The 15,195-nt window shown below is 35.9% G+C and overlaps 2 protein-coding genes across 2 annotated transcripts in view; both read left to right on the top strand.

The window, feature by feature from the left end:
• Positions 1-190: 190 nt before the first annotated feature.
• Positions 191-9,812, top strand: LOC114539307 (rac GTPase-activating protein 1-like). Its single transcript, XM_028559933.1, has 23 exons — positions 191-370; positions 613-713; positions 1,736-1,776; positions 2,323-2,383; positions 2,518-2,654; positions 2,820-2,889; positions 3,280-3,324; positions 3,460-3,495; positions 4,085-4,262; positions 4,690-4,732; positions 4,823-4,868; positions 5,084-5,134; positions 5,256-5,301; positions 5,975-6,069; positions 6,375-6,431; positions 6,632-6,696; positions 7,169-7,232; positions 7,343-7,454; positions 7,561-7,660; positions 7,823-7,955; positions 8,354-8,495; positions 8,969-9,074; positions 9,365-9,812. The coding sequence occupies exons 1-23, from the start codon at positions 292-294 to the stop codon at positions 9,432-9,434; spliced, it is 1,878 nt and encodes a 625-aa protein (XP_028415734.1). The 5' UTR covers positions 191-291; the 3' UTR covers positions 9,435-9,812.
• A 4,466-nt stretch (positions 9,813-14,278) lies between these two features.
• The window catches only part of LOC114539340 (histone deacetylase 4-like), a 35,661-nt gene continuing 34,744 nt past the window's right edge, over positions 14,279-15,195 (top strand). The window contains exon 1 of the mRNA XM_028559967.1: positions 14,279-14,491. Coding sequence (XP_028415768.1) covers positions 14,467-14,491 — 25 coding nt within the window. The 5' untranslated portion in view covers positions 14,279-14,466. The remainder of the gene's footprint in view (positions 14,492-15,195) is intronic.

Here is a 15,195-nt window from a genome sequence, read left to right as displayed (position 1 = left end):
AAACGAAAAATTGGACTTCCCTTTTAAGCCTTTTAAAATAGTTCCCAATTTCCCTGATTAGCCATCCAGTTTACTTATAGTTCTATGCCCTCATGGGGACGCCCGCACGTTGCGTCCAGCGGCTCCCCGTAATCTCTCGGTATTTGATTGGCTGAGAGATATTCAAAATGAGATTTGGAGGGAACAACGACAATAGAAAGGTGTAGAACACTCGAGGAATCGTCAAATTTTGCTGCGAAATATCTAATTGGAACTCTTAAATATAAAGGAGAAGCTTGTGCAAAAATCGACATGGCTAAGATCTCTTTGCTGAACATGTTTGATGACTTAGTTCGCACATCAGATGTTTTAACAGCCGGTATAGAGAAAGGTATATATTCTGCCTTTCCTTGTTGATTGTTCATATTTTTGACGTGTGTCTTCTATAAGACAGCATTTCATACATTACGTTTGCAGTATTCTAAGCTATTCTGGTTACACATTGTCTTGAAAATATCGCTTTTCTTTATACACAATGTTTGGAGAAATTACCAAAGGCCAGTTGCATTGCTTCATATCATTAATCATCGTGTATGTATGTCCTTTAGTTGTAAATTATATTTATTTTTCTAGAATTTATAGCGTTCGTTTCCCATCAAGAGAATTGTCGTCAACAGTGGTGTTTAGAACAAGATGAAATCACGAAACTTAGGAAAGAAAACGCAAAATTAAGGGTATTTTTCAGTGTCTTCTATTAAAATATAATTACAAAGATGAAAGATCATTCAAAAATATTCGATTTGCCCAATGTTGTTCAAGAAAGATTCGTATTAAATCTCAATCATAAGGCAGCTAGTTTTAGCTACAACTTAAATCTCAGCTTTGGAGTTCAAGTTTGTTCAAGTCAAACATAAGTTTTAGACATTCATATGTACATGCAATAGTTGCATGATTTGTAACAAATTATAAACCTTGACCTCATCGTCCCATTAAACTGACCTGTTAAGAGTTCTAGCTACGAACACTTAGAATGCAGCCAGTCTAAAGAATAACTGAGATTGGTGGATATTAACTGCAGTTTTTGCCAAAGTCTCACTCCTAGCCAGGGTTTGGAATAGGGAAATCATATGATGTGACATTTCGATTTTAGCAGGTTGTGTAAACTTTGGCTGGCCATTTTTTTATCATTGTTACAAGCATGGTGATATCAAGGGCAGATTTAGTATAAGTCAAAATAGACTAGCATAGTTCACATTTGAATATATATCAAAATTTTAAAATAGTTATCAATTTTGTTGCTAGATTTGAATTCTGTAAAAATTTTAGATATATATAGCCATTATCACGGATACCTGTGAGTGATATTTACAAAATTTTTCCTTTTTACTTTTCAAATGTTCGGGGAATCTTTTGATTTTATCATAAAATTGGAAAAAGTCCGCCCCAAACTTGCCCCGACAGCTCTTGTCCACTTTTTTGTTTTTATGATGTTGCACTGTGATATCTATGCCTATAACAGACAGCTAGTGGTTAAATGTTATCTATTATTGAATACAGTATATGTATAAAACTTTTTTTAACAATGTGCACATTATGATTTCAGTTCCTTCTAAATACAATAAGCAAATGCTTCATAAAACAAACAAAACAATTAAATATACATATATAGGATGAGAAAACCAATACCAGCTAACAATTTCAAAGCTCTAGATTGCTCACAGACATTTATAAACATAACTTCAACTTCATTTTAAAGGTTGATAATGAAGCTTTGCAAGTAAAGTTAAAACATGCAAGGTATGTATATAGATGTGCTTTCCATTTGTCTGGTACCATACATTTGTTGGTATAATACAATAACGGTATTAGGTGTCTTGCATCATAATATGTTTAATGCTGCTAAATTTAGCTGACCCACAAAAACTGGCTGCTAATTATTCCATATATAATCTACTGGCTAGTTTCTTGTTATGTACCTATATCGTATATACTATATATTGTCAAGTATTTTTGGCACAATGTACAGCATGCGTGCATTTATGATTTTTGGTAAGTTAATTCTTTGCAGTGGCATATTTATAAGTGCATATATAGTAGGGAATGTTGGATAGACAAGTGGTAAGCTTATAAATTTGATAACTGATTGCCATTAGTTACTAATTGATAAGCTAAAACCTAGTTGTTTTAGTCTTCATAGTTGTCTTTTGTCAAAGCATATGGTCAGAGGATTTATTAACCAAAGTTTATACACATTAATCACCTTGCACAAATGCAATAAAGTTTACAGAAACTAGATGCAGATGATGGTATTTAGAGATTGTTTGTCATATATATTTTTACCAGGAATGAACAAGTGACAGAACAAAAAAAGCGACAAAAGGCTGAAAGTGCCCAGCAACATTTGGTAAGAATACTTTGGTTAATAGGTGCATAATTGACTTTGTAGATAATTTACAAGTGAGAGTGATTTGCCTTTTAAACCAAGATTTTACCAGTATAAAACTCGGATATGGATGATTAAAATACCCTGTGTTTCAGGAAAGTCAAGTTGCTTTAATTAAAGAGTTATTAAAGGATGAAGATGCTAGAAACCGACTAAAAGATAATGAAGTAAAACTGTTGACACAAATTAGTCACTCCCAATATGAAACTACAAGAAGCAGCCCTGTGAAGAGGTATGTACTCTAGGTCTGGATAATGTTCTGTCATTGGAATTGCAGCATGCAATCACAATATGGTGCTTATGTTAGACATTTCATAGAAAAGGAGATCACTGGAATTAAATGTAAAATTGTCCACTACCTAAGCCATGATATTTAGGCTGATTATGATATTTCTAGACCTCGTGAGCCAGATGCATCTCATTTATCACCAACATATTCAGACATTGATTACACAGATGATGATTTGGTAAGTCCTTGTAAAATAATATTCACTGCATATATTTCATTGATCTTAAGAATGTTTGTAACACCAACTGTAACTACAGTTACAAGTGAAATGGACTGAACTCGTGTATTTGAGAAGCCGTTTTTTTAAAGAGCAAGTTTACCCACCTGGATTTGACCGCTAATCAAGCTTTTAAAACCCACGGCACTGACAATTTTAGTCATGGAAGTGGCAATTATTAATAAAAAGACGAGTTTATAACACATACAGTAATGAAGCCTTTTGGAATTGTTTTAAGGGCAGGGCCAAGATTAACGGGCCGAAATTAGTTCTGCACAAATTATATAGTTAGCTACGTGGTACATGCACGAACTAATATTTATATCAGCTTTTGTTTGCCAACACTTTTAGACTGCTACAATGAATAAACTTGGTGAGCATGAGGTAGAAGAAGAGGTGAGGCGAAAGGCTTGCCCTAAGCTTACAGTGCAGATTTGAAAATATCATTGGCTGTCCCTTTAAAGACCAATTACACTATGGTCTATGCCGTCCTTAAACTTTAACATGTGTTTCCTCTATGCGTCATTTTAGGAGACTCCGCCAAAGAGGCTAAGAAAAAGTTATTCAGTAAGTCCAAGAGCGTGAAAGATATTTTTACGCAAAATCGTCACTTGCCTCTCTGCTTACCTCGGCTTTGCGTCGAGTTGATCCCAACGTGTTTATAATATCATTTCGTTTTATTCATTGCCAAGTATTTACAGCCATATGCTCGTTTTTTTTGTGATTTTCAGACTGCTGTATTTTCGCTTATTTATAACTCTGATCGCAGGCTACAGTGTATTAAAAAACCCCCGTGCCAAATTATTGTTGGGTAACATTATTATGAGACCTTAGACATAGAGTTGGCTATAACTAAAATTAAAAAATTTCAAATGCCTTTAAATCTTTATTTTTTAATATCCGTGGCAACAACTTTTTTAAAGTTGCATACCTGTATATAGATTTAGATTTTTAGGTGCGTCTACGCGTGAAAAACGCGTATTATGAAAGTAGCCAGAATATGGGCCTGCGGATGAGGTCGCCCATAAAAAGTGGCCTATAGTATATACAGTAAATATCGACGGATTGTTAAATAGAAGTTATTTCTCGCAAGTCTGAAGTGAAAAGTCTATACGACCAGAACAAATTAAAGCATTGTTTTCGTCTCCACTTCCAGGCAGCAGATGCCATGATGCCAGCCAGCGAAGTAAAAACACCACCGGCTCCGAACAACGGGATGTCCAAGGCGACGAGCGCCGTGTACCTGAAACCGTTGGAAAACCAGCTAACGGAGAGACCGCCTTCCGGGAGCAAACCACAACACCAGCAAGTCACGAGGCTGTCTCATAACACAGGTATACATGTGCATTGGAACAGTCGTTGTAAATAGTATAAATTGTGGTATTATTGCATGTGGCTATAGAACCATCCCCGTGTCTGAAATATCAAATTCATATCTGAGTAGCGGTCTGCGAATACACAAAGCCAAATATGCGAGTTAAAATCCCGCTGGAGACAACGAAATTTTTCTCTGACTCTATCTCTGCTTTTTCAAATCAATATCATCTCAGTCTTAGATAGGAAAAGTATCTCAGATAATTTTATCTCGCCAAAGCTTTGAAAAAGCGTATATAGCTAGCAAATTTTGTGTTAATATTTCAGAGGTCCTGGGTTCTATTTCAGAGTTTCCTAGTCCGGAACGAACTGTCCGCCATTGCGATCTGAAAAACCTATGACATGTCATGTTAGTAACACATTTCTTTGATGTCTGCATATTTTTAGGTAACAACCGAACACCAAATACGCGCTCTGGATCACCAGTATGGTAGGTTGAGCATGCTGACACTTGCCACCATCAATTGAGTTGTTCGATTTCACTTGTTTTTTCCAAACGTTTTACATTTTCTCTCTATAGTTCCCAAACTCCATCTGATGTAAGATCAAGCGGAAAGAAGCCCAAGGTACGTAGCTATTATATACAGTATGGCGCTCATACATCATTGGCTCAGTGCTTTTTTTAACATGTCCAGTGCGTAAAATTCGAATTTTGATACGGATTTTGGGTCATTATTTCGTCAATCTAAAATAATTTGCTTTGTGGTATAGCAGACTTTGTGTTAAATTTTTTGTATCAGCATTAACTGATGCCTATTGCTGTGGCCAATATTCTTTTTAGAGCCATGACTTTGTGTCGAAAACAGTTTTAAAGCCAGAGTCTTGCAAACCTGTAAGTATATCACATGAGTTAAGCATGACTGGTACCATGCACTAAAGCTACATGCATGTGTGTATTAACACTTTCTTTCTTTTACGTCTTTAATCATATGCTGCCATACTTGACATTTTAGTGTGGAAAACTGATACGATTCGCTAAAATGGCGCTCAAATGTCGTGGTATGTATGCTTATCGTATATTGCGTGTGCCGAATGCCTGCCCACGAGATTGTAATTATTTTTATTATTTAAACTTTAAAAACAGTAGCCCTTCAATTAAAAATGACCGTGCAAAGTATAAAAAAATATTGTACATGAAATTTACCTGTATAACTGCAAGTCTGTATACATCATGTTTTACATAAATTTGAATATAATCCATACACTATGAATAACAGAACGATGAAAAATCGATATACTTGGTTTATGAGAACATTTTTAAACTGAGGTTCCTAAATTTTTACAACATTTGGCAAATTTTTTTACAGCATCCGTCAAGAATAACTTATCCCATTTTCATAAAATTGGTTTTATGCTTAGGAGTTTGAAAATTGTAATACTGTTACTTTTCAAATTATGAAACCCCTACTCCTAATATCTGTGCTATTGCTTCATTTACGCAGTTTCGTACTAATATACATGAGTTGTTTCTTACTTTGTACAATGCTTTTTTTGTCTTCGTCTTGTTAATTATATATTTGCCTTGTTGGAGTAGTAGGGTATGTTTAGTAAACGAATTTCATTTGCCAACAATCACAAGTGTGGGGGAATGAGGCTACCCAATCTACAGAAAATCCAGAACAATGAGTTCTTTTTAGCATTTGCAATTGTATGAAAATTGCTTACTTCACAGATTGCCGAGCAATATGTCACACAGACTGTAAGAAATTGGTACCGGTTCCATGCATTCCCGTAAAACGCACACCCAACTCCGCAAGAAAACCAGTTGTAAGTAAACTAAAAATGGAAGAAATACAATTGTTAATGCTATACTATCTATACTATAGTTTTGGTGTTTATAAGCTAGTGTATATGCTCACTTTTTCATACAAAATTTTACAATGCTTCTTTGGGATTTTATGGCGCTTTAAATCAATAAATTAGAGTCGAGAAACAATTCCTTCTATAAATGAACCAACGTAAAGATCATATACAGCTTGTTTTCTTGACGAAATGACAGCATTGCCATTCCATCAATATTAGACAACGACTTTCAGTATAAAATGTTGACTTGTTATTTCAATGTGATTTAGGAAGAAAACATCGAGTTTTATGCACCAACCGTCAGCCCGAGAATTCCCGCGTTAGTGGTAAGCCTTCCAATATAACTTTCTTAGATTTCTTATCACGATATGGGAATAATATATAGCTAGTGATCGTTGCTGTAATCGTAGAAATATTGGTCTTACTGCTAGAGGTCGACTTGAATTGCATATTGCTAAGATTCTTGCGTATCAGAACCAGGCGTTTATCAGTTGATATCCGCGCATTTGTATTCTTATCTCTCTAGCTTCGTTGCATACAAGAACTCGAACGCCGTGGGCTAAATCAAGTTGGACTTTATAGAGTTCCTGGGTATGTTTTAGAAATTGTCAGATAGTTGAGCATATAATGAAATGAAAAACTACAGACTTTTCAAATCTCGCTCAATTTTTGTAATATTTTGGCTGAATGAAATCAGTTGCCTGCTATTTCGGATTTTTGAAGGCGGCATTACAAATGGCGTAAGGTGTGCGGTTGGGCAAGTTTCAATCCTTACATTCTTGATATGAACTTGTATAAGCTTTTTGCTTCTTATCATTTCCATTTGAATACATAAATTACTTTTTTTTTGTTTCATTGTAATTAAAATAATGCCAAATACCTGAAAAGGCTAACTTAACCTATTTCTTACTAATTTAAGATATATAAGAGTCATTTTTGTACAGTGAATGGCAAGCATGAAAATGAAATTTTGGGGGAAAGTGAAATGATAAATACCAAATTTTGCAGACTCTTGGTTGACAATATATACTTAAATACAAACTTTATGCAACGTACATTTCAGGACTGAAACGCGAATCCGCGAGTTGAAAGCAGAATTTTTGAAAGGAAAAGGTTCTCCGGATTTGGTAGGATATTTCTCTGTTTAATCCACTTCTATTATTTTCTGAAAAACACACTACTATTGCCTTCCTGCGACGAAGAGTTACCTAAATTACATATTCACGATTCTCCATAGACAAAAGAAGGCGATGAGAATGTAATATGTGGCATCTTGAAATCATTCCTTAAGCAGCTATCGGAACCGCTGCTAACGTTTGCGCTACACAAACGATTTTTGGAAGCTGCCGGTAAGTCAAAACGGCATGGTGTGTCATACGTCACCTGTGCTGTTGAAAATTTGGTTTTTAAATTTTCATCCTACATTGTAGAATATGTTTGTTTTTATATGCGTAGAAAAAACAGACGATGACGATGCCTTGATCTTCCAAGCTGTCAGTGAACTACCAACAGCCAACAGAGATACACTTGCTTATCTCATGATTCACTTACAAAAGTAACTTACCACTTAACTTTTTCTTTTACATATTTCCCTATAAATTTGCCTTGCTAGTTAGGTCGCTACTTTCCCCCCAAAGTTTATTAGTATTTCCTTAGGAAAATAATTACTATTTCAGTATGCTCATCGAAAATTTAACTTTATTCCTTATTTGTTTAGAGTTGCCCAAAGTCGTGAATGCAAAATGCCCGTTGCAAATATCGCAAAGGTATTTGCACCAACATTGGTCGGTTACAGTAGTCCTCACCCTGAACCGGTGCAAATGTTAAGCGAAGCCAAAATTCAACCGAAGGTGTGTGTGTGTGTATACATAAACTATTTCCGCTTCGTATTCAAACGAGCAGCAAAGTAACACGTCATTCCAATATGTCGTTTTATTGGGGTTAATTGATATTCATTTTTTATACATATGTAGAAAAGTAGTTTAGATCTCCGTCCCTCCTTTACGCATCAGATACTGGGCTAAATATAAAAGCCATATCTGCAAACCTGTCGTTGATAAACAAAAAAGCAAACGGTTTACAGAAGCCTGGCCAATTTTAGGCAATTTTCAAATTTGCGGCGCCCGCATTATTGTTATGAGCGAAATCGATGCGAAAATATGCAGTTAGTTAGGATGTACGGTCTGTCAAATTTCGTAATTCAATGGCGTCCTCTTGGTTTATGACTACCTTCCTGTTTTTTTTTCAGATTGTGGAAAAGTTACTTTTAATGCCAGCAGATTACTGGAATCAATTTCTTCACGTCCAAGAAGAGAATATTAGATCGCCTCCTTTTAATCCAAACACCCACAACATCGATGGAACACCGAAAACGCCGCAGGGAGTGTGCGGTAAGTAAAATTCTGCACCGAATATACTATAAGCATGCAGTTTTTCATATGAAGACGGTGGTGCTGCCAACCTGACGAATTGGTCCCGCTATGCTAAATTAAAATTTTGGTGTTCATTGACTAGGGAATTAAACTGCATAGCGATAAGGCCTGATGTAGTAGAAATTTTATGAAGTAGAAATTTTAGCGCGACGCGAAGGGATTGAGTAAGATATTTTGATAGCGGTATAAAAACTAAAAAAAATTTCTACAACAGTTAAGGATTCAAATGGTGGAAGCCATTTTACTGTGCAGTTCTGTTTCAGAACATTTATAACTTTGAGAATTTTTTAATATTTTCCTATTAAGGAAAGGAGTGGTCGAAAAAAGTACCCATTTGAAATCAAGCTTTTGTTAGAATTTATAGGCTTCTGAAACACAACCTACTGTATATATATAGCTATATATCAGCATTTCCCCTTTTCATATGTTAGGTCCTAGTGCTAGCATGCTGGGTCCGGCTGGAAGCGAGGGAACCCCGAACGCCAAATCAGTAAAGAAAAAAGGCAGCTTTCTTGGCCGAACACCTCTCACTCCAAGGTAAGACAAACTGTCGAAATCGCAAAAAAAACATTTTTGTGCCAAGGTACAGGGTAGCACACCCCGAAAGGTCGAAATGTGGAGAGAGGTCTAGAACGGACCCTCATCCCTGTCCTCTCCCCGCATTTCGACCTTACGGGTATCCTAGAAACATTTTACCCTTACTAAATTATCGTAGTGTCGTGTCCTTTATAAGTTGGATGGGTGACAATTTTTGCCTCTAATGTAGTTACACTGCAAAGTGTGATATATACCATGTCTTTACCAAACTCTTTATTTGTACCCACTAGATTTGGCAGCAAAAGCAAGCGTGCTAATAAGAGACCTCATCATTTCTTCGACTCGCCAATGTTGAAGTAGTAAAAGAATCAATTCGAAGCGATCAGTGGAATGCGATGCGGAATGAAATTTGTCGTTCAAGAAGAGGTCTACTTGTTAGATAAATGTTTTTTAATTTAATGTTCAGCTGCGTGTTGATTTGTATGCGCTTGTAGGGAACTATCAAAAGTTAATTTTGGCAATCGCCAATGGAGAAAAACTATATTAATACGTCATTCTGTATATGTAATTAGGTCAGCAATGTTAGGAAATTTATATGCAGCCAAAGTCATTCCTAAATAGTATAGTATGATAAAAGTTACCCTTTCCGCAATGTGCAGACATAAATCGCATGTAATCTGGTGAGGAATTCCAATGTATATATCCCCGGGCGTCTTTGATGATGAAATATTTATATAATACATGTTTTCGATTTTATTAATCGCTAGCTTCCGCATTGGCATTGTGTTTTGCCGAAATGCGTTTTTTGTTTTCATCATATTCAGCCGGCTATTACGTCCCATCGTTTTTTAGAAAAACTTGCGAGGTGTTATCTCTGTGGTCTGCAAGTCGTTTTTAATGTTTACTAGGGCGCTTATACGTATAATGATGTACTGTATAAGCGCCCTGCAGTTTAAGGCTGCTTTCCACCGCATGGTTTGGAGACTAAATAAAAGTACAATACAAGTCATTAATTATGTTATTGTTCAGGTGTATGCAAAAGATGGTTCCTTTCTCGTCACGTGTCTATTGTATTTTAGCCAAACTTACCAATGGCGTTCGTCTTGCTAAACTCTTCAACCTTGACTTGAAAAATATGTTAAATAAAAGTTTGCTATTGGTTTATCTGTGCAAACAAATACAATAGACATGTAATGAGAAAGGACCAATTTTGGCATAAATCTACCTCAACATAGTTAATAAGTTGTATTGCAGTTTCATGTGGTCTCCAAATTGTGTTTCCACTTATGCGTTTTTTTACGCGCTTGCGCGCGGAAAATTTTAAATGCTTCCAAATTGTTATTATTTCACAAATGAATACTAAAATATGCGGAAAACAAAAGACATTCCATTAAAAACGACTGGGAAAAGAAAGGTAGACGTGAAGTAGACTCAAAATGCCCAAAATAGATACTGTTGTTGTATTTAAGCCGGGCTTTTCGAAGTACATCCAAGCTCCTGGCGAATGGCTCAGGTGTTCATACAGCGAGTCCCAAGTCAGTGAAGACAAGATTGTTCATTTAATTTTAAACCAGGCTCTCCCCGCGTCACCTGCTGCGCAGCTGGTTCGTTCCTTCTGAATGACCAAACGACAATGCTTGATGACCCCATCACCGCAGATAAACCCGTTTGAGTTCACTGTTTTAGACAGAAAAGAAGCAGCAGAATATTTTCATCCTCTCGATAAAGATAAAGACGGAAGAATTTCTAAGTGTCTTGTCTTACCATCCTGGCTGTAGTATTGCCTTCTTTGACTTTGACCATTTTCAATTTCGGTTTTTTTATATTCATCTGGGGCCGATTGTATCAAGCCCGTTTAGCTTAAACGGTGGATAAGTCCAAAATAGAAAGCAAGTCTATCGTTTTATTCAACAAGCGAACTGAATGTTTTTGACCATAATACAAAGGTCAGTGCATAATATTCAAGTTGACTCGTATAAGAGAGACGTAAGAGTGTTATTTAAATTTGACTTATCCGCCGTTTAAGCTAAACGGGCTTGAAACAACTGGGCCCTGAAGGTGAATATAACAGCATATGAGCATAATACGTCAAATTTGAGCAATCAATATGTAGGATTTCTTATGCTCTTCTGTGCAAAATACTAACTCGGTATATACGACGAGTATATACATGGTCGAGTATACTGTCTTTTAGTATTGTCTAAAAAATAGTCCTTAACCTCGACAGCTGATGGTTCGAGTAGTGGCAATATACTGACGTTTTTTATTATGATATTCTTGAAAGTTGAAAAGCTGATGGTTACGATGCAATTGTTGTGCATTTGTAATGATGTCAAGTCTAATTTTCCTGCTCAAATTAAAATTTAAGGAAAAACGGTAATTCGTCAAATAAATCGCTATGGACACCATCGTACTGATGGAGTTCAGTGGTTCAGTGTAGCACTGACTTTCCTGGCCCAGGCTCCTTCCCCGATTCAGTTGACAAAGTAAATTTTGGCGGGAAAAGAGAGAAAGAAATCGACATTATTCAAAGTCTCCATTCCGCTTAATTTTTGGCTTGAAATTAGTGTTAACTTTGAATTAAACTCACCAAGTTAGCCACAGAAAGGCAATATAAGGTATTTTTATCATTGGAATATTAAATGTTTATATGGTTTGTGTATTTTTATAATGAAACTCACGAAGTTATTTTTGACAAATGATTGTGTAGATGAACTTTACCGAGAATTTTAATGAGCCGATTAAAGAGTCCAAAATGGCTTCTGGAAAAAGGAAAAATGGAAATGCCGACCCTACAATGGAGCAGCCCGTGAACGACTCCGCTAAGAAGCATATACGTTTGTATGAGGTATGTTTGTTTAGTCTTCAATATAAATAAACATTCATTTATCAACAGCATGAATCATATATTCAGTAAGAATAAATTAATATATCATAAAATATATCATATATTCAGTATGTTTTATTCAGAACGAAAACCAAGCAAACTCAGCAGAAGGCAATTTTGAGCAGCAGTATACAGAAGGTAATGAAATTTTTAATTCCCAAAATATACTATGATAATATAAACTATTACTGCAATCCTATAAATTTGACACTTTCTTTTGTGCTGAGTAGATTCCTTTTTTTATAGAAAACTTCTTGAGACCTGCTTGTAAGAATGGAAATAATTCATTCTCGGACTGTGTACCAAAAATGGAAGAAATTATGCGAAGTATGACTGTCTATTTTGTTATGAATATAGAATACTTCATTGATAATGATATCAAAACAATCAGCCTTATGCCAAATTCTGATAGTGCCCTGATTGGCTAGAAATTTCAAGGCGCGCCATCTTGGTCATGGGCTAAAAGGCGGACTAGAAGGGCTATACTTATAGCCGTCTTAGCGGTGCAAGAGTGTGCTTGCTTTCGTGCTGATTAAATATGCAATTTAATCAGCCACCCGAAAATATTACTGCATGGCAATGCCTGGCTACCTATGCCGGCTAGGAGAAGAACGGACAACATTTAAAATGCGACATAGTGGCAAAAAACGGTTCCGACGCAAGTTACCTTTTCAGTCCTCTAATAATATTCTATTTGGCCGGGTCACCCAAATCGCGGCCAAATGCCATGATACACAATCTAGGTTTATTTTTATCATGCTACACAGCCCCATAGCCTCAATTGCGACAACATGGGTAAAAAATTGGCAAACCAAAAGTCAACAATGCTAGCAATCATTATGGTAAACCAGCTGGAAAACTGGATTTTAAGATTGGCGGTTCTCTTCCCGCCGGCGCCGTGGATTTTGTGCATGTCATTACATAGATTATGGTAAAAGACTATACCCAATAGCTGCTGGGTTATGAAAACAAGGTTATGAAAACACCCATGCTTGGATCAAATTTTTTTCAAAAGAATTAGAAATACAACATTTAATAATTTATAGTCATAGATAGAGTTATGTGAACGCAGAAATATTATAAATAGGTGTAGCTTACCAACCGCATCTTATTAAATGTTGAATCTTTAGAACTGGCAGACGATGCAAAAATGTCAGTGTTGAAATGGATGCCTCTTTTTGGGTGAGTAAAAGTGAACGAGCTTACGGACATTTGCCTGCCTGATCAATATTGATTTATTCTTAGCTTTACATGCAGCAGTTGCTTCGTATCAGTAAGTTTAAAATCAATATCTTTTTCAATAGTGAAAGTGAAGCATTCGAGGCATGTTGTTCTGCTAGATTGGACGAAATCTTAAAGCAAGCAGTTGATTTGGAACGAAATCTTATTGAGCAAAAGGAATGCTTGATAACTCGAATGAATGCGGTCTCAAGAACATTGCAGTTATCATAAGTTGGGTGACGTTAGACTGTTTTTTTTTAATTCATACAGTATTTATAAAATCACTTGACATAATAAATTTTCGAATGATCTGTTTTCTGATGATGCAAAAACACAAACACATTCCTCAGTCATGAATGCTTCATACTTCGTATACTATGAGTGCCATATGCATCAATCATGATTGACGGGTTGAACCTTTTTAGACTCTTTTCATATGGTTGGAAAACTGCATAAGATAAAATCTTTTTGATGGAACAGTTCTGTTTTATTTAGGAGATGTTGACTAGTTTAAAATAACCAGAAACATTTTCATCTCCAAAATTTCATCTAAACGCCGGATTAAATTGTCAGTTGATCCCTTCCGGCTATTTCTTTTCAAACAGTCCTGGGAACAGGGATCTTCTTTGCCTTCACTGTACTTAGCATCGGTTTTTGCATTTCAAAATAGGAAATTATATTCCATACTTTATATGTTGAAGCAGTGCAGGAGTACCTAGGGAGTTTCTGGGGTAGATGGGACGTTTTAATAGGAAGAGGGAAAAACAGAAGTTTTCACGCATAACTACTGTAAATTATCAAATTCTGGCCAATGCTACGCTATAAATAATCAAGCTCAGATTTAAAGAAAATGATTTTCGGCACCAAATTTTTGGCTTAGAACAAGTCCAGAAAGGTGTTTGTCACCCGTTGATTCCATGATCTAAAAATAGAACACACTGTGTATATATTCGGGCTGATGGCAGGCAGATGTAGTAATAACATATGGTAATAATATCTCTTTCGCTTGCATGAATATAATATGTTTTGACATTTTGTTGGCATATTTTGCCTAAATCCCTCTTGTATGCTTGCGATGTGATAGAGGATGTTTTTACATAAGAAAGTAGCATGTATCGTTGATATAAGTGAAATTTTGCTTGCCCACGCCGTTGACAAATGTGCTGTTGATCTGCAAATGTGCGATATCGTTGTTAATAATGGAGTGAGTATACAAGCCAACTGAAATGCATCGAGTCAAGTACTTTTGAAATACAATCAGCGAGAGCATAAACTACTACGGCTATGGAATCATCTGGCGAGCGACGAGGTGAGTGGGATCAAATGAAAATTTATGTTAAAAGGCGGTCGTTAGAAATCGTATTGTTGACTTGTGTGTTTGACAGTATCAAAATATATTGCAACCCCCATTGTCATTTCTAGGCATATACTATAAACGATCGTGTTTTTAATGACTTGTACAGTGTGCCTCATGCTAGGAGCTTGCGATCAACGGTTTACTATCGCGACTGAGTATATGGGCCTAGATTTAGATGCTAAAATATATAGAAACCCATCTCGTTGATTGAAAAATACATTGGCCGCAGGTAAACAAAGATGCGATCCGCAAGCATTGACATTTCGAGACAAAACTTGAGACTCACTATAATCATGTCCCGAACATGTATATTTTAACAAAACTGCGTATCAGGTTGACTATTTATTTAATTGAACTTTTTTGGGTGGAAAATTTCAATCAAGACCTGTGTTTTTACGAAATACAAAAAAGTTGTTAAACTAAATGATCATTTTTATCTACTATAAGGATATTGGCTTGTGTTAATAATGTTCGTTTCCAGCTTCAATTTTCAATCGACAAAATTAGTAAAATCAACTCCTGGCGAAATTATTTTCAAATCAAATAGTTTTCATTTGTAGATGATGTTATTTAGCACTAATTACTTCAAACACCCTATGCGTTGCTTTATATTTGACTCCACAGCAAGATAGAATTTTAACTCAAATTGGCTCGAC

Source organism: Dendronephthya gigantea, unplaced genomic scaffold (assembly GCF_004324835.1).
Source record: "Dendronephthya gigantea isolate DGI-Jeju-01 unplaced genomic scaffold, DenGig_1.0 000199F, whole genome shotgun sequence".
Classification (NCBI taxonomy): Eukaryota; Metazoa; Cnidaria; class Anthozoa; order Malacalcyonacea; family Nephtheidae; genus Dendronephthya; species Dendronephthya gigantea.
The sequence above is the reverse complement of the archived record's forward strand: the minus strand, read 5'-3'. Positions and strand labels throughout refer to the sequence as shown.

What these genes read in the sequence shown, in the direction of transcription:
- LOC114539307 (XM_028559933.1), top strand. Translation starts at nt 292, where the DNA reads ATGGCTAAGATCTCTTTGCTGAACATGTTTGATGACTTAGTTCGCACA. An exon ending in AAGAAAACGCAAAATTAAGG is followed by an intron (nt 714 to 1,735) that starts GTATTTTTCAGT and finishes TTCATTTTAAAG; the next exon opens with GTTGATAATGAAGCTTTGCA. An exon ending in ACGATTTTTGGAAGCTGCCG is followed by an intron (nt 7,455 to 7,560) that starts GTAAGTCAAAAC and finishes TTATATGCGTAG; the next exon opens with AAAAAACAGACGATGACGAT.